Source organism: Equus przewalskii, chromosome 6 (genome assembly GCF_037783145.1).
Source record: "Equus przewalskii isolate Varuska chromosome 6, EquPr2, whole genome shotgun sequence".
Taxonomy (NCBI): Eukaryota; Metazoa; Chordata; class Mammalia; order Perissodactyla; family Equidae; genus Equus; species Equus przewalskii.
Genome location: NC_091836.1, coordinates 85,457,947 through 85,483,090, shown reverse-complemented (window position 1 = coordinate 85,483,090; position 25,144 = coordinate 85,457,947). Strand labels below are relative to the sequence as shown.

General features: G+C 47.0%; 1 protein-coding gene across 50 annotated transcripts in view; it reads left to right on the top strand.

Moving 5' to 3' along the window:
• PLEKHA7 (pleckstrin homology domain containing A7) overlaps positions 1-25,144 on the top strand; it is a 198,509-nt gene that overhangs the window by 131,101 nt on the left and 42,264 nt on the right. For all 50 annotated transcript variants that reach the window (XR_011541643.1, XR_011541641.1, XR_011541642.1 and 47 more), the window contains 4 exons: positions 1,102-1,174; positions 2,517-2,617; positions 10,863-11,038; positions 23,183-23,653. Coding sequence is in view for 44 of the 50 variants with exons in the window: in XM_070626494.1 (XP_070482595.1) it covers positions 1,102-1,174; positions 2,517-2,617; positions 10,863-11,038; positions 23,183-23,653 (821 nt within the window). In the remaining 6 variants the exon portion in view is untranslated. The remainder of the gene's footprint in view (positions 1-1,101; positions 1,175-2,516; positions 2,618-10,862; positions 11,039-23,182; positions 23,654-25,144) is intronic.

The following is a 25,144-nucleotide window of genomic DNA, read 5'->3' as shown; positions in this document are numbered from 1 at the left end:
ACATGCCATAAGGACCCACACTAAAATATACAACTATGTTCTAGGGGGATTTGGGGAGAAAAGGCAGAAAGAAAAAAAAAAAGATTGGCAACAGTTGTTAATTCAGGTGCCAATCTTAAAAAAAAATGAAAACATCACCCGTTCTCCTCCTCCCACATCCATTCAGGCAGGAAGCCCTGTCAGCTCTGTCTCCCCCGAGGCCATCCTTCATCTCTATCCCATCACCAGTTGTTTTGCCTCTGGTCCTATGGCCATGGATAGACTGTGAGCTTCAGGGCCAGAGACCATGTCCCTTTTGTCTCTTTCCTCTCTCTTTGCTATCTATACTATCCATCCACCCACCCACCCACTCACCAACTGCCTGCCATGTTCTTAGTGCTCTCACAGTGAGTATAAAGAGATGGATAACATGTGGTTCCTGCCCTTGAGGATACTCATAGTTTGCAGGAGAAGCAGACACATTTCTCACAGATTTTTAAAAAATTTCACAATCACCTAAAATGTTTTTAACAAGTATAATGATTTACATTTTAGATGAGTAAAGACAGATTCTTGTGAGACAGTTTGATAGGAAGAAAATCCAAGTCTCTTTACATTGAATGGAAGGAAAACACACAGCAAAATCAGTCCCTCAATGTAGAGAACTGAACTTAGCCAAATGAGAATTTTGCCTCATTGATTAATTAGCTAACTTAAACTCTTTGTTCCAAAGTATGAAAATCAACTTTCTACTCAACATTAAGTGAAGGTATTTTAAAATATAGCACCTAAATCAATCAACCAATAATTTCCTTTTTGTCAAAAGCTGATTTCTTTCTTAACGGAAGAATTGTACTTTTGAGTTCACGTCTTCCTCTCTAAAAGAAGGATGCTTATAATATATTCATGTGTTTTCAGGAAAGAGAAGAAACTTCCTGGGGATAAACCATCATTGAAACTAAATTTTAGTGTCCTATTCAAAGAATGGTTGTGCAATAAAAATTCACTAATTTACAGAAAGTGAATATGGGCAAGTGTTGGTTCCACAATCAGGTTGTAATGATTGGGGAGCGGGGACAGTGTGCTCAGATATTGCCCTAATTTGTTTTCTTTGCTTTGCAGGACAGTTCTGGGATGAGGCTGTGGAAGAGGAGGTGGTTTGTGCTTGCTGATTATTGCTTGTTTTACTACAAAGGTGAGCCAAGGCTCAGGCCACCAAGGGCTGTTTATGCTGGAGGGGGTTGGTAAAGTAATGCAAATGATGGTCTTCTCAAATCCAGTGATTGGACCAATGGCATGAGCTAATTAATAACCTATTGACCTGCCAAAGTGTTCACTTTTACACATGTGCATGATTGATTATTTTTACCAGTCCTGACATTGAGAGTGCCATTTGTTGAGTTAAAATAACTAAAATAGCTTCTGCCCCACTTGGGACATAGGCACACCTTTGACACAATCCGGAGAGGAGGGAAGTATAGGTAAATCAATGTATTTTGTAACCTAGTATCTGGATTTATGCCCTGTGATATTGGATGGGCAACTGGTGAATTGACTTGGCCACATGGACATTTATGGGGCCCAGTACAGAGTTAGGGGCTGCACAATCGTGAGAAGGAGGTAAGGCTCAAGATACCAAGGAAGAGATAGCTTACTTTTAAGGCAAGACTAGGCTGTGATAGATGCTTTAAGACGTCCAAAGTGTTTAGGCAGTTCATGGGGAGCAAGAAGTTAATTCTGTATTGGAGAATCTGGGGAGGCTTCTTAGAAGAGATGGGATTTGAGTTGGGCTTTTAAGGATGAGTAGAACTTTACCTGTGTGTATGGGGGAGATAGGCATTACAAGCAGAGAAAACAACGAGTAAAGTTCTGGAAGCAGAAGTAAATGGAATGACAGACCTGCGAAGCCAGAGTGAGTCTTGCATGGAGGATGTCCTAGGAGATAAGGCTCAGGAGGTGGGTAAGGGCCAGAGTTTGAAAGGGCTGTGACACCACGCAGAGGAAGTTGGGGTTCGTTCTGTACCTAGTGGGCAGTCAGCAAGTACCTTTGGTAGGAGAGCGACAGGACCAACTCTGTTGTTAGGAAGTTACCTCTGGTAATGAAGATGGTTTGGAGGAGGAAAAAAATGGATGTAGAAGGTAGGATATTTCACACAGGCTGTAACTTTACCTGTGAGGTTTGCTCCACTCAGAATGCCCTTCCCCATCCATTAAAACACTTTAGATCTCCCCTTCTGAAGCCTTCTCAACTTCCCCAGACTGTGTGCCACTCCTGCCTCTGTGTTCCCACAGCACTTGGTATACTGTTGTATTCCAGGAGTTAGCAGCTGAGTTGAGCCTGTTTACATGCCTGTCTCCACCCTCAGGGAGAGGGCCCTGTCTCATTCACCTGTGTGGTTCCAGCATTAGCTGAATGGCCGATCAGTGATTGCAGTAATCCTGGGGAGAGAGAAGGAGTCCTGAACTAGGGCAGTGGGATGGACCAGCCCAAGGAGGGTGCCACAGAAGGCTCTTCTGATGTGTTTTTCCATTCAAAGACAGCCGAGAAGAAGTGGTCCTTGGGAGCATCCCTCTGCCCAGCTACGTGATCTCGCCCGTGGCCCCTGAGGATCGCATAAGTCGCAAGTATTCCTTTAAGGTACTGCCCCTCTCCTCTAGTGTAGCAATCCCGTCCTAAGAAACTGTGTTTTCCCAGAAGTGGCTTCAGAAAAGCAATTGTTTTTATGGGGATGGAGACGTTAAGAAGCTAAAGTGTTTCAGGCTCATTTTAACAAATTTATAGATTTCTTTAAACAAGAATTGTGTCACATCACAAGTACTTCCGTTCGTCTCTGAGCTTTTGAGTCCCCTAGCCTTGCTGAAGTATTTAGACCCCCCTTACCTATCTCTGCTAGCCCTGTGATTACATGTCGGACACAGCCCTTCTCCTGCTGTCTTATCACTGCCATCAGCCAGTCTAACTAGTATCCAACCACTTAGTGCAAACGATGGTCCCTCATAAGAGACTTATATCAATTATAGTGTGAAAACTTACTTTGAGGGTTAGGGGCCTGCGTGTTGAAGAGGTTTTCAGGTTTGCCCACTTGCCTTGTCTTGTTGAAAAGCAATTAGAATAAAATTTGGTTTATCTTCTGGATCATTGAAAATTCCCAGGGAAATCCCTTCACCAGTAAAACCCCTTTTTTACTTCGTTTGTCACTGTGCCATTTGAGTGAGTGGGCGTGATAATGATGGCAGTCCTTTGACACCCTCTGGCATCTTTGAAGCTGGTGTGGAGGCTCTGGGAAGGCAGCGGTCAGGCCCATACTTGGGGAATCCTGAGGCCGTCTCCTTTGGTGGCCTCCACACATTTTCTTCACTGCTACTGTTTCGTGGGTCCCCTAGGGATGGTGAGGATGGGTTGGGTTGAAGGTGCACTTTGCTGGCATTTGGAGTGGAAGTCTCAGAGAGCACTGAAACAAGTGGCCCTTGGCGCCAGTAGCCATGGAGAAACACCCTCTCATGCTGCTCAGGATACGAGACAGTGACATGCATTTCAAGCTGGGGTAAGGGCTCCTTCCCCCACTATTCATGTAGCTTGGCTTTTCCCATGTCGGGAGTACAAGATGAGCACTAGACAGTAGGTACCAAAGCAGAGGTTGAACAGAAGTCAAGTTCTCCCATCATAGATAGTTAAAGGACCATGGAAAAGCACAAGATAAGACACCCACCGTTCTCTGGAAGGGTTAAAGAAAAGCGTTGGTATGCAGTGTCCACAGCATCAGGAAAGCATGGTCTGCATCCGTGTCTTGATCTGGAGTCCCTTGTGGTGGTGGTGCTGGGAAAGTCAGTGTCATCTTCCTCCTGCCTTTCCTTCCTGAGCTGGTTCTTCAGCTTTGTTAATCGACAGGTTTGAGCTGTACTTCTCTTTCTCTCGACTGTCACTGTCCCCAGTGACTCCAGACTTGCTTTGGGTTGAAGATTTTGGGATCCTCCCCCACGTCATGTTGTGTGATATAGGATTGTCTTATAGCTATAAGACCTTTTGTGATTTGAGAAGTACTTCTATCCGTGTTACCTCATTTAATGCTTGTGAGGTGCCTGTGAGGTCAGTATTATTAGCTTCACTTTATGGATTAGGAAAACAAGGATCAGAGAGCTTAAGAAACTTGCCCAAAGTCAGGGAGCTGGAAGATGATGGAGACAGAACTCCACCCTGAACTCTGTCTTCTTTCAATTGCAGTACAGGGAGGGAGGACAGTTTCTTTCTCTTCCTCTGCTTTTCTTCCACGTCTTATTTTGGTCACCTCCTGTATATTACAGGAGGTGGTTTGAATTAATGTTGATTGTTATCATTTTCTGCTTAATAGTTCATGAGCTTCTCCTGCTTATTGCTGGCTCTGAAAACATTTTGTTCAATGGTTTCAGACTGGTCTTTCGCAGCCTGAAAGTCTTCTTCACAAAACCTTCCTTTCTAGGGTTAAGCGTTGCTACTGGGCAAACGATTGGGTTAACGATGTCGTGTGTGATTTTTCGGGACAGCATTTGGAATATCCTCAAAGTAACTGATCATAGCTATATATACTTCTTCTTGATACTTCTTTGGGAGGTGTGAAAATAGATTCTAGGAAAACATCTTTTATGTGTCGTAGATTCTTTCCTTTTTTAAAAAAATTTTTCTTAGAAAGGCTTCACCAAGAGCGTTCCCTAAATCTTTTGTCTGGGAGACAAAAGGCATGCATTGGGGGCTCTTTGGGGGAATCCTCAGGGTCTGGGAGCAGAGAAAAGCTGCTGCAGACAGATCTGGTGGTGTTCAGCTGGTTCTCTAGAAGGGGCTATCCTTTCCTGGGTGTGAAAGACTTCCCTTTCTCTTTGGGTTGCAGCGGCATTCTTTTTAGTGGTGAGAGTGGGCCCTTTGGGCAGTTCAGGATCCATGTTCTTGAGCAAACTGAGGAAGCAGTGTTTTGTGTCCTGGGCCTCATGCCTGCCTCTGATGTCAGTTCTTCTCTGTTTCCAGAGCCAAAAGTGTCTGACTGTCACTAGGGCACCTTACCTGAGATTGTTCAGAGTATCTGTATTGCTAGATATAGCTAGAAAGGTCATATGGTCTCCTCATTCTTTCTTTTCCAACTGTGCCTGCAGCCTGGCCGCCCCTATGCATTACCAGGGAGGCTGGGTGCTAGATAGACCCTGAGGCACAGCCAGTTCTGCAGGATGAGCCAAGCAAGGCTCTCGGTGCCTCTAGGATGCATTCTGCCCTACCCTGACCAGCAGGCTTTCGTGCTCTGCTGGCTCACTTTTGGCCTCCCCAAAGAGCTCCTGTTGGATGCACAGCCACCCCCAGCCTATTGGTCACCTCTGGGCAAGCTTGGCCCCTCAGATCCAGGATCTGGAGCAGAAAACATCCCCATGCAGCCGAGGGTCCAGGGATCTTCAGTGGGGAAGAAGCTGTTGCTGCCTCGTGTGAGCCGTTTTCCCTCTCAAGTGTTCCTGACCTGAGGTCTGCAGACCCCCAAATGTCAGTGGATCAATCACATCTTTCCTTTTTTAACTGAGAACATTTTCTTTGATTAAGAAGCAGGAAACAACAGGTATCAGCAGCACCTGTGTGCTGGTCACCAGTAGAAACCAGAGAGACCTTTATGTCACATCAGAGTTGGTGTAACTATCTTGAAATATCATTTAGGCTCATCACCACTTTGAAATTACAGTAGTTACCACCGCATTTGCTGTATAATGCCTTATTAAAGAAGCACATTTATCCCTGTATCACAACATTCCAAAATATTTTGATAACTATATTTCAATGTAATATATTTATCTGCACACTTAAAAACATTCTGAGGGGCCGGACCCGTGCCCAGTTAAGTTTATGCACTCCGCTTTCGTGGCCCAGGGTTTCGCCAGTTCGGTTCCTGGGCACAGACATGGCATCGCTTATCAGGCCATGCTGAGGTGGCATCCCACGTAGCACAACCAGAAGGACTTGCAGCTGGAATAGACAACTATGTACTGGGGGGCTAGGGAGAAGAAAAAGAAAAAGATAGGCAAGAGGCGTTAGCTCAGGTGCCAATCTTAAAAAAAAAAAAAATTGTGATAAGAGTTCATAAGACTCACCAAACTGTCAGAGGGTTTATGGCCCCGAAAGGTTAAGACCCCCTGCTCTAGATTCTGACTGAAGGTCAGCCAAGAGACGTGGGTTTCACTGATTGATACTCACACACTTTTACTGCGCCCTGGGGTTCTACTTGGCAGGATGCAGATGCTGGGGATACAACAATAGAAAGGACAGAGTCCTTGGCTCCATGAGGTATCTTCTAGAGCTGGCATCAGCAGACCGGTTATTAGGGGATTAGAGGAGAACAGGAGAGAGTTGCCCTTTCCTCTCCCATTTTGATTCTGTGCTCTGTGTATCTCAAATCCATCTCCTCTTGCCACTGCTGCAGTCCCTCTTCTGGCTTGGCTGCTGTCATCCCTCCCCTGGGTAACTAGCCAACTGCCAGAACAGTGCTTAGCACACAGGAAGTGCCCTGTAAGTGTTGGCATCACTTCCTTGGCCTTCGAATTCCTGTAGCCTCTAGTCCATCCTCCACACTCTTCCTAAATTGTACATCTGTTCAGGTTGTACTCCCACCATAAACCCTTCAGTGGCTCCCCGTGGCCTACAGGATAAAGCCCAGTCTTGGGTTACAAGACCGCAGCTTCTCTCTCCAGCCACATTTTTAGCTACTCCCATCTTACACTTTCCCTCTAGCCATGTACAGTTGCCTAAAGGCCCCAGGACATTTCTTGCCCATAGGCCTTTGCTTGAGCTTCAGCCACAGCCCAGAATGCCCTTCCCTCAACTCTTATTGTCCTTCAGGTCTCTACTCAGGAGTCACCTCCTCTGGGAAGCCTTCCCTGAGTCCTCCAGACAGGTTAGGTACCCTTCTTCTGTACATCCACAGCTCTTGTCTCACTGCACTGTAAATGGTTGATTTATTCATTCAGAGCTTTCACCAGGGAAACTAGCCCATCAGCTAGTTCTGCCTGGGTAGATTGGACCAGTCCTGTTCTGCAAACAGAGACCACGTGGAGCGATCCTTTGTAGCAGGAGTCGTGGTCAGTGACGCTGCTTCCACTTCCCAAGTTATGATAGATTCAGGCTTACTTGTAGTTCATCTTTAGTCATAAATTAGTGATGAGAGAGAGGGCAGAGAAGAGTCTTTTAAAGTTTCTAGAAAGCTCATTCAGTCGACCACGTTAGGTTACTCAAGTGACTGCTCCTATAATAATATCAACTAACATCTTTTGAACTTACAAATGGCAGGCTGTGCTGTAAGCACGGTATGTGCATTATCTCATTTAATCCTCACCTTGCCCTACAAGGTGAATGCTTTTGTTACCCACAGTCCACTTTAAAGATGAGGAAACAGGCAGGGGAGGTTGAGCAGTTTGCCCAGGGTTACCCTGGGGTAAGAGGCAGAGCCTGCCGTGGACCTCAGGGTGATTCTAAGAGCCTGAGTTCTCACGTAGTTCACTGAGCTGCTCGTAGACCAAAGCTTGGACATGAGGAGTTCCTTTCTTAGTCTCCACTGATGAGCACCACTGTCTGTGTGAGTCATAAACCCAAGAGTTTTATCCTTGACAATTCCTGTTCCCTTACCTCTCACATCCATCCAGTCCATCGCCGGGTCCTCCTGATATTCCCTGCTTGTTCTCTCCAGCCTCCGTCCACTCCTCTCCTTCTCTGCCCCTACCACCATCTCCCACCTGCACTCCTGAAGTGGCCTTCAGACCCCTATCCCCTCACCTGCCCCTGCCCAGCTCGAACCTCTTCTCCATTCTGCACCCAGGGTGGTTTTCCCAAACAAAATCTGGACACATCATCCCCTGGCTTAAACCCTTTAATAGCTTCTCATTGCTCTTGTAAATGAAACAAAACCCTAACATGACCACAAGGCTCCAGTGATCTGGTCCTGCCAACTCCAGTGGCCTCATTTTATCCTGCTCTCTCCTCTGTTTCTCTGTGCCTGTCATGCTGGCCTCATCCTTGAAACATTCTGTCCTCTTGTCCATCTTGGGGTCCCACATGTCCCCTCTATGCTACTCCTACTAAAATGCCTGCTTTGTGTAGGAGGCAGCTGAAATGTCATTTCTGTAGGTACGCCCTTCTCCAGGTGAGGCCAGGTGCCCCTGTTACCCTCTCTCACAGCATCCTGAACTTCTCAGTGACACTTACTGCAATTGTAGTTACTTGTCCATGGTCTTTCTCTTCTGCTTTGCTGTAAACTGTCTTGACCTTATTTAAGGCTGTCCCTTCAACTTCTAGTTCAGTGCCTTTTACATAAACACTCAACAAATGATAAATTGTTGTTGAACGAATAAGTTAGAGAATGAAGCAGTCAGTTGATGGGCCCTGGCTTTTTCGTTGCTTCTGTATTTCCTCACCTTTGACGTCTCTGTTACAAAGGCTGACACTGGGGGCTTGAGGTGTGAGCATTCTGGCTGCCTTCACTAGTTCCGTATCAAGACCTGAGTCATAAGAGCCAGGAGAGCAGTCGTATCCTGGGGATGTTCTGTTTTTGAGGTAAACTCGTCCTTGTTCACGTACTCGTTTCCTTTGGGCAGAGCCTGGTTTCTGTTCAGTCGTGCAGAGTTGCATGGTAGGATTATGTTAATTGGGAAGCCAGGAGCAGAGGGGAGGGGAGCATCTTTGAGGTGAGACTAGAGCAGGCGGGAGAAGACTTCACTTCCTGGCTCTGGCATCTTCCTCAGGTTCAGGGTGCATTGGACTTGGTCACTTGGCCTGATGGAAAGGGACCTCCCTGTACTTCTTGCCTTCACAGTTAGTACATCTAATATCCCCAAGCACAGGCAGAATGTGGTTGGGAACCTCTTCTTCAGAGCCAAGGGCAGCTGGGTACAGCACGTGCTGGCAGTTTGATTAGTGACTGAGGTTATGTGTGTGACCGTGTGTAACTCCTTTGTAATGATGGATCTAACTCCCACAGCCCATTTTCAGACAGACATGGAAACTCTCCATGTTTAAAGTGTGTCCCATGTTGATTTCCTGGACAAAGCTGGCTCCATGAACTCTTGTACAGCAGGGAGCTGCTCTCTCATGCCCTTGGGGGCTCCCTACACTTGTGACTGGCCTTGTGTCTGGTGGGGCAAGTGCATGTCCCAGAACCCTCTGTGCCTGGGCAGAAAGTCTGGGAAGGGTATCAGAGATCTTATAGGGTCATCATCCAAGGGAACTTTTCCAAGAATGTCTGCTGATTCACAGTAAGACATGCACAAGCCTCTCCTCATTCTGTTCTTATTGCCGCATCTCCACCTTGCTAACATAGGAGGGATCCTTCCTGGGACAGTGGATGACCCCTTATACGTGCAAGGAAGGAAATCAGGTTTACTTGGGTCACTGTAGCTACAGGCCAAGTTTGCTGTACTCCCTTGGCACCTGGCTGGCTGGATTCGGGTATGTGAATGTCAGAAGCAGGCCCATATTTAATGTGCATTTTGGACCTGGATGTTAGCAGTGGGGAGGAGAAATAAATGCTGACAGTTCATCTGAGAGGTTTCGTCCATTGCCACTAGTGATTCTAGAAGCATGTCATTTTCCGGCTTCTAATTGCTTCTCTCCTGTTGTCTCTGACTGGTCCTTCATGAGGTCTGCCTTTCATTCTGGATCCAGATGATCAGACCAATGATCTGAACAATCACACTCATTTGTGGATAGGACCTGGGAGCATCATATGGAGAAGTTTGGGCTCAGAGTCAGACAGACCTGGGTGTGAGTCCTGGCTGCAACTCTTCATTCATTTGACACATATTTCTTGAAGACCTACTATGTGCCAGGCACTATTTCTGGGGATACAGTAGTGAACAAAATAGACCTAGAATCTGCTCTCATGGAGTTTATGTTCTAGAAAGAGGAGACAGATGATAAACAAGTATGTAAAAGAAGTGATGCCAGGTAATGGTAAGTGCCATAAAGAACCTCTTACCAGGTGTGGAAATCTGGGAAAGTTACTTAACATCTCAGACCTTCATTTTCCACGTCTGTAAAACAGAGATTCTATCCCTACCTTTCCAGGCTGTTTGGATTAAAATGAGGTTAAAGGTATGGAAGTATCCAGGAGACACATAGTAGAGACTCAGTAAATCTTCCTCTTTTTATACCATCTTCCTATGTGGATTTGGTGAAGTTTTTCCTTGCAGGTTTAAAAGGCAGGCCCCTGCTTATCAGAGCACAAGTGGAAAAACTGGTGTTGCTTCTTGTTTGCAAATCATCCCAGTTGGTTTCCAGTGGGCATTCCCAGTACTACTTCACAGGCTCTTGGCAAGGACACATGTGAAAGCACCTTGAGGCTTCCCAGCACATAGTGGGTGTGCAAGGATTTTCAGTCAAATGTTGGCTCTGTCAGACTTGGTGCCGCTTTGGAGAGACAGAGCCGCGGCGTCTTTGATGGGCACACATCACATTTCATGCCCAAGCAGGGAAGAACAGTAAATATCTGCACCAAGCCACCTGCTGTTGCAGCTGATTTTTGACTCAATTCCAGTAATCGCGTGCTTCAGAAGAACCAAAACAGGGATTCCCGAGAGTCTGCTTCCACGGAATGAGGGTTTTTTTAAAGTCTCTTTCTCACATGCCTTGACGGTGTGCCCCTCCCTACACAGAGTGAGAGAAGTGGGAAGGGGGTATAGCTGCAGGGCTTCCCCTGTGTGGAGCAGACACAGCCACCACTGGGCCCGACCGCACTGGGAAAGGGGAATCCAGGTGTGGGAACAAGCCGAGTGGTGCTGGGCTCTTAGTCTGGAAGAGGGGAGAACCTGGCCAGAGTTGCTCCTTGTTTTTGCTCCTGGACGTGGAATGCGTGCTGACTTCTCTGACCTTGGTTTCCGTCTCTTGCTTACAGGCCGTGCACACGGGGATGCGAGCGCTCATCTACAATAGCTCCACGGGGGGCTCTCCGGCCGAGCAGTCGGGCATGAGGACCTACTACTTCAGTGCCGACACCCAAGAGGACATGAATGCGTGGGTCAGGGCCATGAACCAGGCTGCACAGGTGCTGTCTCGATCGTCACTGAAGAGGTCAGTCCCAATGGAGGAGGGTCTCTGTCGGAGCACCTCCTACACTAGGATGGGGACCCAAATAAGAACTCTTGGGTGCCCCACATTCCACCATTCATTCACTCGTGTTAAGTATTGCCCTGTTTTTGAAGTCCTTTTTAACAATGAATTCTTCTGGGAGGAGAATGCATACATGGCTAACATATGTTGGCTGTCTGAGCTGGAAGGTCCCCAGAAGTTATCCAGTCCACTGTCCACATTAAACAGAGAAACATGAAGGCCTTGAGGGTGAAATGACAGCCAGGGATATGCAGCCTTGGCACCTGGTGTGTGTGTTTCTCAGTTTTTCTTCTCTTGTGCTGGTGGAAGGGACAACCTTGGGGCACCAGATTGGGGAGGAGGAAGGGGACAGGCAAGAAAGATCTTGCAGACTGAACGTGTGTCACCATGTTCCCAGGGGCTGACCTATCTTCCAGCTGCCTCTTCCCTCAAGTGGGCAAACCAAGGGTACACTCAGGGATCTTGAGATTCCTGAGTCTGCTGGCTGTGGGAGATTCCCTGAGAGAAAGCAGAGGAGGAATATGAGTGGAGTCGGGCTTGGACAGGGTAGGGTAGCCCCAGAAAAGTCAGGGTGTGCCTTTAGCCAGTCCTCATCTCACATGGGCCCTGTTCTTCGCTGTCTGGGCACCTTGCTCTGCTCAGGAACCTCTGTGACAGTGGTCTTTTAGTGAGGCCTCAGAACAAAAGGATATCCTCCAGCAACCTAAAGGCAGGAATTTTCAGTGATTGCAGTTGAATTTCACATGGTGTGTTTTAGCTCGTCAGCCTTTCCCATCTCGTGTGTATGTGATTTTTTGGTATTAGTGGTACTTCCTAGCTTCATGCTTTGTTTTTTGAGGCTAGCTGACTTTTGATATAGATAGTGACCTCCTTTAAGAGGCCAGATTGGGGTCCGGCCCTACCCTCTGGAGCTTCCATACCACTTCAGTCAAGCATTCGTCACGTCGTTTTTTCCCTTCTGTCTACTTTTCAGTTTCCTAGGCTTCAGGCAGGGACTGTCTTGTATCTTCTGCACAACATCCGACACATGGTAAGCTCTCAAATGTCTGTGAAGTGAGCGAGTAAGAGATTGAAGACAGGACAGGAACAAAGACTGTCCTGGCAGTTTCCACATGGGCCCTGAATCAGTAACACTTAACTACAGGTATTCAGTCGAGTTCGGCTCTACCTCCTAGCGTTGTCATCCAGCCTGAATTTTGCTATCGTGTCCAAGATGATGACATGAAAGGCTGTGCCTTTAGCCTGTGGGCACTCTGTTCATAGTGACTTTCTCATTTCCTTCATCATTCCAGGAGAACATGGGGTGGGTTTGACACTCCTAGTGCACGTGCTGTGGAAATGCTCACCATTTCCTAGTCTTTGTTTTTTCATTCTTTTAAAAATATATGTTTATTTAATTATACAGTAAAGAAATTCTTATTATAAAAAATGCAAAAAGTAAAGACAGAGAGTTCCTTAATCACGTTCCCAGGGTAATCTCTGTTATCAGGCTAATGAGGATTCTTTTAAACTATTTTCTATTCATTTATATACATATATGCACTTAGTAAACACAGAGGTTTCTTTTGTGCTTTTTTAAAACATGGATAATGACATCTTGAAAATCATTCTATACCTATGTATATGGATTGACTTTATTTTTGCTATATGGTATTTCATAGTGTAGATGTACCATAATGTATTTAAGCATGTGCCAAACCTTGGATAGTTTTATATTTTCTAATCTTTTACTGTTATAAATCGTCCTGTAATGAAAAACCTTCTACAAGCCTTTGCATATATGAGTCTTTCAGATTGCTGGGTCAAAATACAATGCATTTTTAGTTTTAACCAACACCACCAAATTGCCCTTTAAAGAAAGCTGTATATTCCATCAGTGAGAGTGCTCATTTCCCCACATCTTTGCCCACTGTTGATGTTATCAATCCTTTTAATTTCTGCTGAGCCACTGTTTAGATAAATAGCATCTGGTTATTTTAATGTGTATGTCCACAATGATGGGGTCTTTTTGTTTACTGGCCACTTGTATTTCCTCTTCAGGGAATTGCCTGTCTCCATCCTCTGCCCATTTTTCTACTGAGTTGTTTGCCTTTCGTGGTGCTTCCCTTCCTACGTTCTCTGCAATCTGCCAGGTTAAGAATGTAGCTCAGCCTCTTGCAGAGGTTAGTGGTAGGCTCTCCAGTCTTGTGGTTAATGGAATCAGTTTTTCTCCTCTTTTGAAAATCAGGATGCTGTTTGCCAGTCTCCAATATCTGGCATTTTCCCTGTTCTCTTTGATTCCTCAGAGATAACCCGGGAGGTTCCTTGAGCCTGTCTCCAAGTTCCTGTAGGGGCCTGGGGTGCTGATGGCTAGGCCTTTCCCACTGTCTTCCCCATCTTGAACTTTGGGTCTCTTAACCACGGTTGTTCTCCTTTTCATGGTGAATCATTCTTTTGATGAAGATATGGAATTAAATCCAGAAGTTGGAAAACTGAGCTTTATTTATGCTGTCATCTTCCCCAACCAGAGACACTTGTATTTCACGTTTTTTAAAGCCCTCCCCTCCTTTATTTTAATATTAGAAAAATAGAAACTTTATTTTTGTTGTGCTTTGCATTAAATAAACAACCCTCAGCTCCTTCTAGACTTCACCCTTTTTGCCATCATTCATGTAGGCCCATTCCACTGAGGATTTGTGCTTGATTTTGTGCCCCAGCTTCCATTTCTTGTGCATGTCCTTTTATAACTTGAGCTTTGAGAGCTCCCTGTGCTGTTACACTGGTTTCTTTAGATCAGCAATGGCAAGTGGGTTCATTCTTGTGTCCCAACTTTGCTTAATTCATCATGGCTGAGTAGGCCACTGGGTCAGAGATAACTTCAGAAGGAGATTGGGCTTAACAGGAAAAAGTGCTGTGATTGATAAATGATGTCTGCCTTGAACCATTCAGGATTAATTTGCTACCCAAGATTTGGATATTTTTTACTTTATCTGTCAGATTTTGGTCTTGGAAGGGCTCCATCCTTTGTTATTGGGCTGCCTTCCCTTGTGGGGTCTCAGGCCATTGTCTCATCCCTAGATTTTCTCTGAACTTTAAAAATTTGTTCTTATTATGCTCTTATAAACTTTTTTTTTAATTAAGGGTTTTTTTTTTTAAAGATTGGCACCTGAGTTAACAACTGTTGCCAATCTTCTTTTTTGTTTGTTTGTTTCTGTTTTTTCTCCCAAATCCCCCCAGTACATAGTTGTATATTTTTAGTTGTGGGTCCTTCTAGTTGTGGCATGTGGGAACCGCCTCAGCATGGCCTGATGAGCGGTGCCATGTCCGTGCCCAGGATCTGAACCTGCGAAACCCTGGGCCGCCAAAGCAGAGCATGCAAACTTAACCACTCAGCCATGGGGCCGGCCCCAAACTCTTAAAATCCCATAATCATGTTTGCCCAAGGTTCCTTCCTTTTTTTAAAAAAAACACAAATTGTTCTACCTTCTGAATCAGAATAAAGTCAGAATAGCATTTTCTCTTAACTTTCTGAGAGATGAAATTGTCAGCCAAGCAAATCCAGACTTATTAAATGTTCTGTTTTTCCAGAATAAGATGTTCAGAAGTTTGGTTGGTGGGAATTATTCACCAGGCAGCACTGAGTCTTCTCTCTCCTCCAGTTTGGTGATCTGCATCCGAAACCTCCATCTCTGTTACGTGGGTGGCCCCAATAGTAGCGCTTCGTTCTCTCCCCTCCATGATTCTCGCCCAAATGCTTCTATTCTTTCTTATAGGCAGATGCTTTCTTTATGAATGTGGCATATTAGGACTCCTGATTACACATAGCAGAAAATACAGAGAAATTTACCTTAAAAAGGAGGGGACTTATTGATTCATGCCACTGAAAAGTTCAGGATAGATCTTGCTTTAGAAACAGCTGGAGGGGTCGGCCCAGTGGCCTAGTGGTTAAGTGCTTGCACTCTGCTTCAGTGGCCCAGGGTTTGCCAGTTCAGATCCCAGGTGTGGACCTTTGCACCGCTTATCAAGCCATGCTGTGGCAGGCGTCCCACATATAAAATAGAGGAAGATGGGCACAGATGTTAGCTCAGAGCCAGCCTTCCTCAGCAAAAAGAGGAGGATTGGCGGCAGATGTTAGCTCAGAGCTAATCTTCCAAAAAAAAAAAAACATAAAGAAACAGCTGGGTTCACGGCTCAGACAGTATCATGACAAGTCGTTTTCTCAGGCTCTGGGTTCTGCCCACCTCTGGGTTGGATTAATTCTTAAACTCCACGTGGAGGTCCCTGGCATATCTAGGATCTGGTGGCAAGGTAGCTACAGTAGCCCCAGACTCATGTCATCCAGATTAAAGTCCAGCAAGAAAGAGCCAGAGTCTTGTCCAGAAGAATGGGATCCATTCTGTTTAGAGAGGTGTATATCACATTTATACCTTAAACCATGTACCGTGGCCAGGGAACGCACTTGCTGATTGGCACAGGCCTGGGATACATGCTTCACTTCTGAGAACCAGACCACAGGGACTGAGTGAGGTCGGGTGGATGTCCAAGTAAATGTTAGGGCCATGGGCAGAGGAAGGAGAAAGGACTTGTTGGGATGGGATAAAGGAGATGCATACAACCGGTATCCAGGCAGCTGATTCACCCCTCACTTCCTACTCTTTCAGTTTCTTATATCTTAGGTATCTTCTCCCAGAGCTTAGTCTCCACAGTCAGATAGACCTGGGTTCAAATCCCAGCTCCAGCTGTGTCACTTGTGCAAGTTAGGTATGCTTTTTAAACCTCAGTTTTTCTTAGTTCGTAGGGTTGTTACAAGTATTAAATAAATTGAATATATAAATTGCTTACCTAGCATGATAGATGAGACATAGTAGATACTCCATATCAGATATGCTAGCTTCCATAGGATTTGACTTAGCAGTATCATTGGCTCTTTCTTCTTTGCACCCTTCCAGTTTCCTCTTTAATCCTCTGGATTACACTGATGATGAGTCTCCCGTGAGCAGATTGCACTCTCTCCCTTGCCAGCAGTGTGAGTTGTGGTTCAAGACCCAGGCTCCCTTCCTTACCGTTCCTCATCTTGCTCTTCACACCCCTCTTCTTCAGCCTCTTCCTCTGTTATTCCTCTGACCAAGGGGCAGAGTGGGGCGGCCTCGTTGTACCTCCTCCCTTTGTCCTCTTGTTTCCTACACAGGCCTCAGGGTCCCTAGAGAGACATTCATTCGAGTGTTCCTGCGCCCCCACCCCACACACCGTAAGGGGCACCGAGCACTGCTGCTGGAGCCTGCTCTCTACCTCCTCCTGTTCTCAATTTCTTCCCCCATTTCCGTGTTCTTCCACTTGCCAGACTTTGGACTCTGGTTTTTGATTTCCTACAGCCTCCTTGAAATCTGTCTTCCCAACTCCTCCCGTTACACTGCTCTCTTTCTCTTGTCGAAGGATACCTTGTCCTCTAACAAGCTAAAGCACTTAAGTGAGGAGGTGAGCTTGCTTCTACAACTCAGAAAACTGACAGGCTACTCAGGTAGGAGGGCCCATTGGAAGACAACTTATCTCTTCTCTGTTTCCAAACTTCTCTGGTGTCGCTGTAGTCCTGTCTTGGGACTGAAGGCATTTAGAGTCTAGTCACCTTTGGTGTGAAAGCCAATTTCCTTAGCAGGGCTTTTGAGCACTGCATGGGTCTGGTGCCTGCAGACTTTTACTCTTTCCCATTCTCTATGCCCCAACCATACTGACCTTTGTGAACTGGCTGCACTTATTCATGCGTTCATCCATTTAGTTTTTCATTCTACAAATGTTTGTTGAGGGCCTGTTGTACATCAGACACTGTTAAAGATGCTGAGAAACACAGCATTGTTCAGAGAGAGCGGCAGAGGCCCATGCATTCTTGGGTGGGAGTGAGGGAGACAGACCATAAACAGGCAAACAAATCAACAAGACAGTTTTCTGTCTTGGTTTATGCATGAAGGCAGTAAAATAGAGTGATGTGATAGGGACTAGGGGTTGACGAGTAGCCCCCTTTTTTGGGGGGCGTGAGGTAAGGCCTCTGTGGGGAAGATGTGGAGGTGAGGCCTGATTGATACAAGAAAGTCACCTGTGCAAAACCTGGAGGAAGCGTGTTCTAGGCAGAAGGAATGGCTCTCACAAACACCATGAGGCAAGAATGAGCTTGATTGGAAGGCTGGGGAACGTGGCTGAATAAAAGAGAACAGGGGAGAATAGGCTGTGATGAGACCTGGGAGGCAGGCAGAGGTCATCTCATGAGGCGCCAGGATCCCCTGGGCCTTGCTCCTCTGCTCCCCCAGCCCCCACCCTTAGGACACCTTCAGCACATCCTTCAGGTCTGAGCCTAGATGTTATTTCCTCCTTCCTTGGCCCTCGGAGTGTTAGATGCTCCTGCTTGTGGCACACTGTCATTCCTTATGCATGGAACTTTCACATTAAAGTGTTTGGCCTGCTTTCTCATTGTGACCTGCTAGACTGTAAGCTCCTTGAACAAGACAACAGCATCTGGCACATGGTAATCATTCAGTCAATGGGAGAGTGCATGGATGTTTGGCTAGCTGGGCAGGTGGGTGGATGGATGAATTAACAGAACAGCTATAAAACCTCTACCTGTCAGATGTTCAAATAAGGACCAGGGATGCCTGAGGGCCATCTGAGCACTGCTGTGGGATTGGCGTGGGGGAGTCAGTCTGCTCAGAAATGGCCTGTACATTTCCGGCTATCTGCACTCTCTTCAGAGAGCTAAATGTTTGGTCTTCCAGGCCCTGATCACATAGGGCAAAGTGTTGCAGGAACACCTGAGGTTGGACAAGCCTGTTGACCCTGGGCAGAAATAATTTATAGGCATGTTTTCAGCCAGGTGCAGGGCTTTGGAATCAGATCAGAGGGGGTTCAAGTCCTGCTTATGTCACTGGTCGCATGATCCAAGGCAAGTTGGTTAACCTCTCTGAGCTTCACTTTCATTACCTGTAGTGAAAGAATAATAGTAACTCTAGCCTTGTGGGTTTGTAAAAGGTGACCTATTTAATGTGCTTAGCTCAGGGTTTTGTATTTGGTGAGTGCTTGGTCAGTGCTGGTTCTTGCTGCCATCGTCCCTGTCCTTCAGTAGATATAACTTATTTGTAAATCATCTGATACTCACGTGAGTGCCCTCAACCAACCTGGGCTTGACACCACTGACCTTGCAGGATTGTTGTAGGGATTAGAGATGGTCTATGTCAAGTTCTTGGCACACATTAGGCCCCAGCATATGCTTATAATAACCAGGCATTGTCCACAAAAAATGGATGACCCAGAGCTGTGACTGCCTCAGGGAGATGGAAAGTGAGTGAGCTTGGCGTGTGCTGGAGCTGCAGGCTGCCTCAGACTGAGCTATGATGGTTGAGCATGACTTGCTCAGGTAGGAGGGAGAGGGCAGAGTTCTGCAGGGATGAACAAAGGGAGGAGACCTGGCAGCCACTGAACATCTTTCCTTTCTTCTTTGTCTGGTTTGGCCTTAAATCCTTAAAACTTCACAGGGGTCTTTGCCAGTAGCCACTCCCCTGAGGCAAGAGGCACCTCAGTTTGGCAGGCTGGCATTTCATTTTTTCTTCAGCCTCGCTCTTCTCTGCAGAAGGACAACCTGGGGACTTGGGCAGTGTGCTGTCAGGACTGTCAGGCCCTCTATTGTTCATTTAGAGCAGAGCGTGAAAGGTGGCAGATAGCGTCCCTCCTCCCAGGGGAACCGCCCTATTTAACTCTGGGGAAAAGAAGAACCCGACTCCTGTCTCCATTGCTCTCCAGCCACTTTCTTCCTTTTCTTCCTCAAATGCTAGGAACTAATGCAAGTGGGCACAACTGCCTTAGGGCTCCCAAGGTCCTTAGGGCCTCTTTATCTTCAGCCTTTTGTACAAGTCTATGGACTGCACCCAGGGTGCGTTCTCATTTTCTGGCCCACCATGCTCCTGAGCCTGTGCTCAGTGCTCAGCACTGTGTCAGCACAGGCTGAGCTGGTGTCCCAGGGCAGGACTTCTGCCACGTCACCCAGCTCAGACCAAACTCTCCAAGAAGATCAGTGGCCTGCTGCTTGTTCTTGCTGCTGGTTTGGTTATTTAGGTGTGATGAGTGGGGAGGGATCCTCCAGTGGGACTGCGACAGAAGGGCAGGGTCCACCAACAGGACCAAGGTCTAACCAAGCCCCTACAAACTGTCATTCCGCTTCCCACCCATGGCTTTGAATGAGACTTAATGTGTGTGGGGTGTGTGTGTGTGTAGCGTTTAGAGGGAAATATTATTCCTTATTTCCTGGTGAGATAAAGGGTTTGGAGGCAGAATAAATTAATCATGAGTGCACACCTGCTTGGTGTGATCTGTTAACTTCTGAGATCTTGTGAAGAAAAGGAATGAGAGAGAAGGATCCCCAGTCTGAGATGTGTGCTTTTCCCACTTGCAGGGAAAATGAGAATTTGCTCTAAGCAGACACAGAGCATTGCTGTGAGGAGCTGAAAACGGGAGGCCCAACCCCTGCTGATAATAAGTTTGGCCCCTTGTGTCAGGGATTACACTTGGATGCTGTAATAGAACATCCCAACTTAGGATGGTGTAATCAAATGGGTTTCAGTTTTCTCACATAACGGGGATCCAGAGGTCGGGCTGGTATAGTAGCTCCATGATGCTGTCAGGGACCTGGGCTCTTTCTTAGTTTCTACCCAGGTTTCAGCAGGTGGCTTTCATCCTCCTTTTTGTCACCTGCAATCCAGCAGAGTCTAAATTCCAGGCAGGAAGAAGGGAAAGGTTAGTAAAGACTTTCCTGGAAGACCCACCCAGCAATTTCTATATTCATCTTATTGGCCACCTCTATGTCACATCATCACCCTTAACTCCAAGGAAGGTTGGGAAATGTAAGTTTATTGTTGGGTATGCTGCTGCTTTGAAAAAATTGGAGCAAGAAAGGAGGAGAGAATAGATATTGGGAGTCAACGCATTTGTACTTGAGGACATACTGTGTGCCAGACACAGTGTTGGGCTCTTTCTGTGCATTGTCTCCTTTAATCCTCATAACAACCTGAAGACTCAGGGGCTCTTGTCCCCATTTTGCAGATGAGGCCAGAGAAGTCAGAGACTTGCCCAAGGTCACCCAGCTTTTATGTGGTGGAGCCAACACTTGAATTCAGGTCCAACTGGCTCTAAATACTACACCATCTGGGTTTATCATGTTTGAAAAGTGACACATATGGCCAAAATGGTCTCTGAATGTCAGGAATTTCCTGCATTTCTGAGCAGTTACTAATTCCAGGTGATCACGATGACAGTAATGACCTGCTCAGGAAAGGCTTGTGTCATCTTAGCTAAACATCCACGCCCTGCACAGCTGACTTCTCTGAATGTCAACAGTCGTTGACAGCCAAGGGGTTCTTCATTCTTTCCCACCATTGTGCTAAATCGAGCATTGCAGATCTATTTGTGACAAGTCTCCTGATTTGAGAAGTCATTTGTTAAGTTGTTGGTAATTCAAGGAGACAGGGAGAAAGCTAGAATACGTTTTGGCCTTAAGTCCTTGGGTCCTGGAGTCGAGGAAGCCCTTTTCCCTTCATTTCTAATGTCATACGTGTGGGTGGCATATTTGTTTCACTATCTGGCTTCTATGACAAGGTGCTGTTTATCTCTGGGTGGGACTAAAAGGGAGGTGCAGTTACTTAGGTCTCACAGGTGGAGGAACCAGGTTATAAAGCTTCGGTGACTTGGCCAGGGTATGACCCAGAGGGCAGCCAGAGCTTGAATCTTCTAGGCAGCAGCCTTAGCACATCCCCCATGGGTGGTTTCCTGAATTTGAGAAACAGTGAAGAAGCTAAAGCCAGCTGAGGCAACTTGAAGGCTACTGATTGGGTTTATACTGACGTGGTTATGGAGGATTAAAGGAAAAAAGGAAAGACAGAGTTAAAACCTATAATGTGTACATTGTGGAACAGAATTGTCCCTTTATAAACTTACAGTAAGAATTGCTTTTTCTTAAAGTTAACACCCCTGAATATTTTCCATATGTTCCTGCTACTGGAGCTTATAGATCCACTGAATATTATGAATGGAAGGGCCCTCAGACATCACCAACTGAATATGTCATTATATAAGGATATGGTAGAACTCCTTCCACTGCAAGTAATGGAGACCAAACTGAAACTAGTTTAAGTGAGAAAGAGAATTCATTGGTTCACAATCAAGATGTCCAAGGGTATATCTGGTTTAGGTATGGCTAAATCTAGGAGCTCAGGCCAAGTCTTTAGGATTCTGTTTCTCTCCATCTGCTTTCCCTGGTGTTGGCTTCATTCTCAAATAGCTACTTCCCACAGAGTTGCAGCAGCTCAAGACCAGCTCCAACCAAAGTCCCAGAGCCAACTCCGCTTGGACGCATGACACTCATGTGTCAGCCCCTGAACCAATCACGAGACTTTGGAGCCTCAGCTGGACAGGGACTAGTAGAGTCAGTAGCACCCAAACCACGTGGACTGAGAGGGAAGAAGGGTGATCCCCAAATGGAAATTGAAACACTGTTACTAGAAGGGATGGCAGGTGTTGGGGGAAAGATGTCCTCTAGGGATGGATAAAAGGAGGTCCAAAGAAGCTTTTGTTCAAAAGCTTTGGGTTTTCGTGGAAAAGGCACGAGTGCATGGACAGTGAGATTGTTTTTCTCAGTTCTCCATGCCTGAGTTAAGGCCAAAGCAGCAGACCCTGTGTTAGGGGTTGTAGTTTCACTTTATATTGAGATTCTAACCAGCTCCCAGACTGGGTTGATTCTGCCCTGAATCTGTGCTGATTATTGGTAGCTGAGGTTCTGAGGTTGTTGCGAGGACACCTGGGCCCTGGTGCTGAGCTGTAAATACTGCAGTATTTCCATTGTATGCTCTCATGTTGAAGTAGAGAACCCTCTGGCGTGGCCAGATCAAGGAGTGTTGGAGCAAGGCCAGGACTTTTTACCAAGGAGTACAAGAAGACTGGCTGCCCTATCCAGCGGTCCCTGGTCATTTTTTCAGTCCAGCTGGGCTAGAGTCTGTTCCTCTGCTTCTCCAACCTAATTTTGCAAAGCTTATGGAGCCACTGCTGTGTCCCTCGGACCAGGTAGTAGGGATGCAGACATAACTGGGACCCTGCCCCAAGGAGGTGAGGAGAAAGGCAGCTTACTGTGGGAGACGGGCCATGAAAGAGGACTCCTTCTCAGCTCCAGAAGCCCTTTCTCCAGCCTCATTTCACGCCCTGACTGCTCACCCGCCCACCCCATTCTCCTTTACAATTTCCAGGTGTGCATACATGTAGGCTGCTGACATGCATATGGAGAGCAGTGGCTCAGGCACATGGGCTCTGCAGTCTGCCCAGGATTAAGCCCTGGCTCCACTCTCTTCCAGCAGTATGATCTCAGGCATTTATCTTCTCTGTGCCTCAGTTTCCTTATGTCTAAAATCTGACTAGTAACACTTCACAGAACTGTTGTTAGTCAGTGTTCTTGTGGGGTCCTTTTTGAGCCGTTCCCTGATGAGGCAGATAAGTGGTCGTATGAAGAGGTGCCTCTTCTCTACTCCCCATCTTTGAAGAATGTTCCTTATGCTGCCAGTTGTACTTTGGGCTGTGCTGGATGCCACTGGAGAAGGCCCAGGGCTTGGGCCTTCTGTCCAAGCCAGACTGCACCAGACAGACAGACAAACAGCAAAAGGGAAAGGCCTGAAATTGTCACAGGCATAATTTATTTGCTCAGTAGTATTTATAGAGCTGTACCAGTCATTGCACAGCTCTGGGCATACAATGATTGGCCAGGTGGGCCTCTGGCCTGAAGGAACTCATAGTCTACTTGGGAGCCAGATGAGTAGACATCACTCGTGGGCCAGTGTGATTAGTGTGACAGTGGAGTTAGCTAAAGTCCTGATCTACACTGGCGGTGTGTGTCTGGGGTGACATCCTGGAGGAGGTGACATTTAAGCCAGATCCCAAAGGAGAAGAAGTTAGGCAGGCAGCGTGAGGGACCAGGCATGAAAGGTGTTCCAGGCTGAACAGCTGGTGCAAAGGCCTGGAGGTAATTTGAGAGTAAAGTGTGTTCACTGGGGAGTCTTGGCTGCTGGTGGTGCTGTCTGGAATGGGCTGAATGTGCTGCTGTTGTTACAGGGATGTGGAGAAGGTGGAGCGGCAGGCAGTGCCCCAGGCCAATCATGCAGAGTCCTGTCGTGAATGTGGCCGCGTGGGACCCGGACATGCGAGGGATTGTCCTCATCGTGGCCACGAGGACTCCTTTGGCTTCGAGAGGCGGGAGCAAGAGGAAGAACGGTACCATTCCCAGAGGGACCCACTGGAGGGCAAGCGGGACAGGAGCAAGGCCAGGTCCCCGTACTCGCCAGCCGAGGAGGATGCCATCTTCACGGATTTATCCGGAGGCCTGAGAGGCCAGCAGGCACAGCCCCAGCGGGCAGAGAAGAACGGTGTGCTGCCTGCCGCATATGGCCCAGGAGAGCAGAACGGGACTGGCGGGTACCAGCGGGCCTTTCCTCCCAGGACCCACCCTGAAAAGCACAGCCAGAGGAAGAGCAGCCTGGCCCAAGTGGAGCAGTGGGCAAAGGCCCAGAAGGGGGACGGCAGGAGGTCAGTAATAGACTCAGGAGCGCTGCTGATGGGTATGGTAATATAATAACAATAGCTATCACTTACCCAGCACGTCCCGGGCTAATACTGGCCTTAAACTCTTTACTAACCACCCTACAAGGTGGGGATGATATCCTCAATTTATAGACAAAGAAACTGGGGCTCAGAGAAGTGAAGGAACCTGCCCAGGACACACAGATAAGTGGCAAGGCCAGAGTTCACACTTGGGTCTGTGAGACCCCAAGCCCGCTGGTGATTACATGAAGGCCCCTTTCCCTTCCCCAGAGAGCGCGCCTTGAGATGGTCAGCAGTAGACAGTAGTGGATCTCCTGCTCTTGTGCCGCTGCTTCCCCGAATCCGGGAAATATTTGTAGAAGCTAGAGTAAATACAGATCCATTTTTAATTCCAGGCACATAGAGGAGTGCTTTGGCACTGTTGACATTGGGCTTCATCATATCCATTCCTTCAAGAAGCGGTTCCTAATTATTTAGAGGACATGCATCTCTTACTATTTGCAAAGCACTGTCTATTTTATTATAATTTTAGATTAATTAGGACGTATTTGTGAACATGAAGAATTCAGGGTCACCTAGCTTCCCCACTTTCCCCAGGAGCCACTGTGTTTTGTCTTCATTGGGAAGGCAGTAAATCCCCCATGCCATCCTGAGACTTCTAGAACAAACCACTGACTGGATAGGAGATAGCAAAGCCATGGTGCATTCAGAAAGCTCCCCGGGGGCTGGAGGGGCTGCAGTGGATGTGCCAGAGCTCAGACCAAGTCAGCCACAGGCCCGATAAACATGTTCTAAAGTGCCACACTCAGTCCCCCGTTGACTTTGCACCTCTGGGCTCTGGAGGCAGTACTGCTCCTAGGGGCATCGCCTAGGCCTCTCTTTAGGTGTGTGGATGTGGTGTGCGTGTGTGGGTTGTGTAAGTTTTTAATCTAGTCCAGGTGGGCAGTTGTGAGGGTAAGATGGTGAAGAAATCACAACAGAAACCCCATAAGCAACTGGTACTGGTAGACACTGTGGAACAAACTAGGAGAAGGAAGGCCTTTTGTGTTGTAGCTAAGGTATCTTCCCATTCCCACATGGGACTGGCCAGGGGTCAGTTCTGTTTGTTATAGGTTATAGGGGCTGTGGGTTCAGGTTAGAGAGAGGTTTGGAAATCAGTGCCAAGAGGTGGTAACTGATGCTCTGACAGTAAATCACCCAGGGTGGAGTGTTTAGAGCAGTGGTTCTTAATCCTGGCTGCACAGTTTGATCATTTGAGGCCTTGCCTGAGATTTAGATTCATTGGTCTGGGGTGAGGTCAAGGCATCAGGATGTTTTAAAAGCTCCCCAGGTATTTCCCAGTATGTGAATGACCTGGAGAGGTTTGGCGATAACTGAGGCTTGGGTCCCACGCCCAGACATCTGATTCCATTGATCTGAGTTGCAACCTGGACATCAGGAGTTTTAGAAACACCCACCTCCCTCTGGCGATTCTAA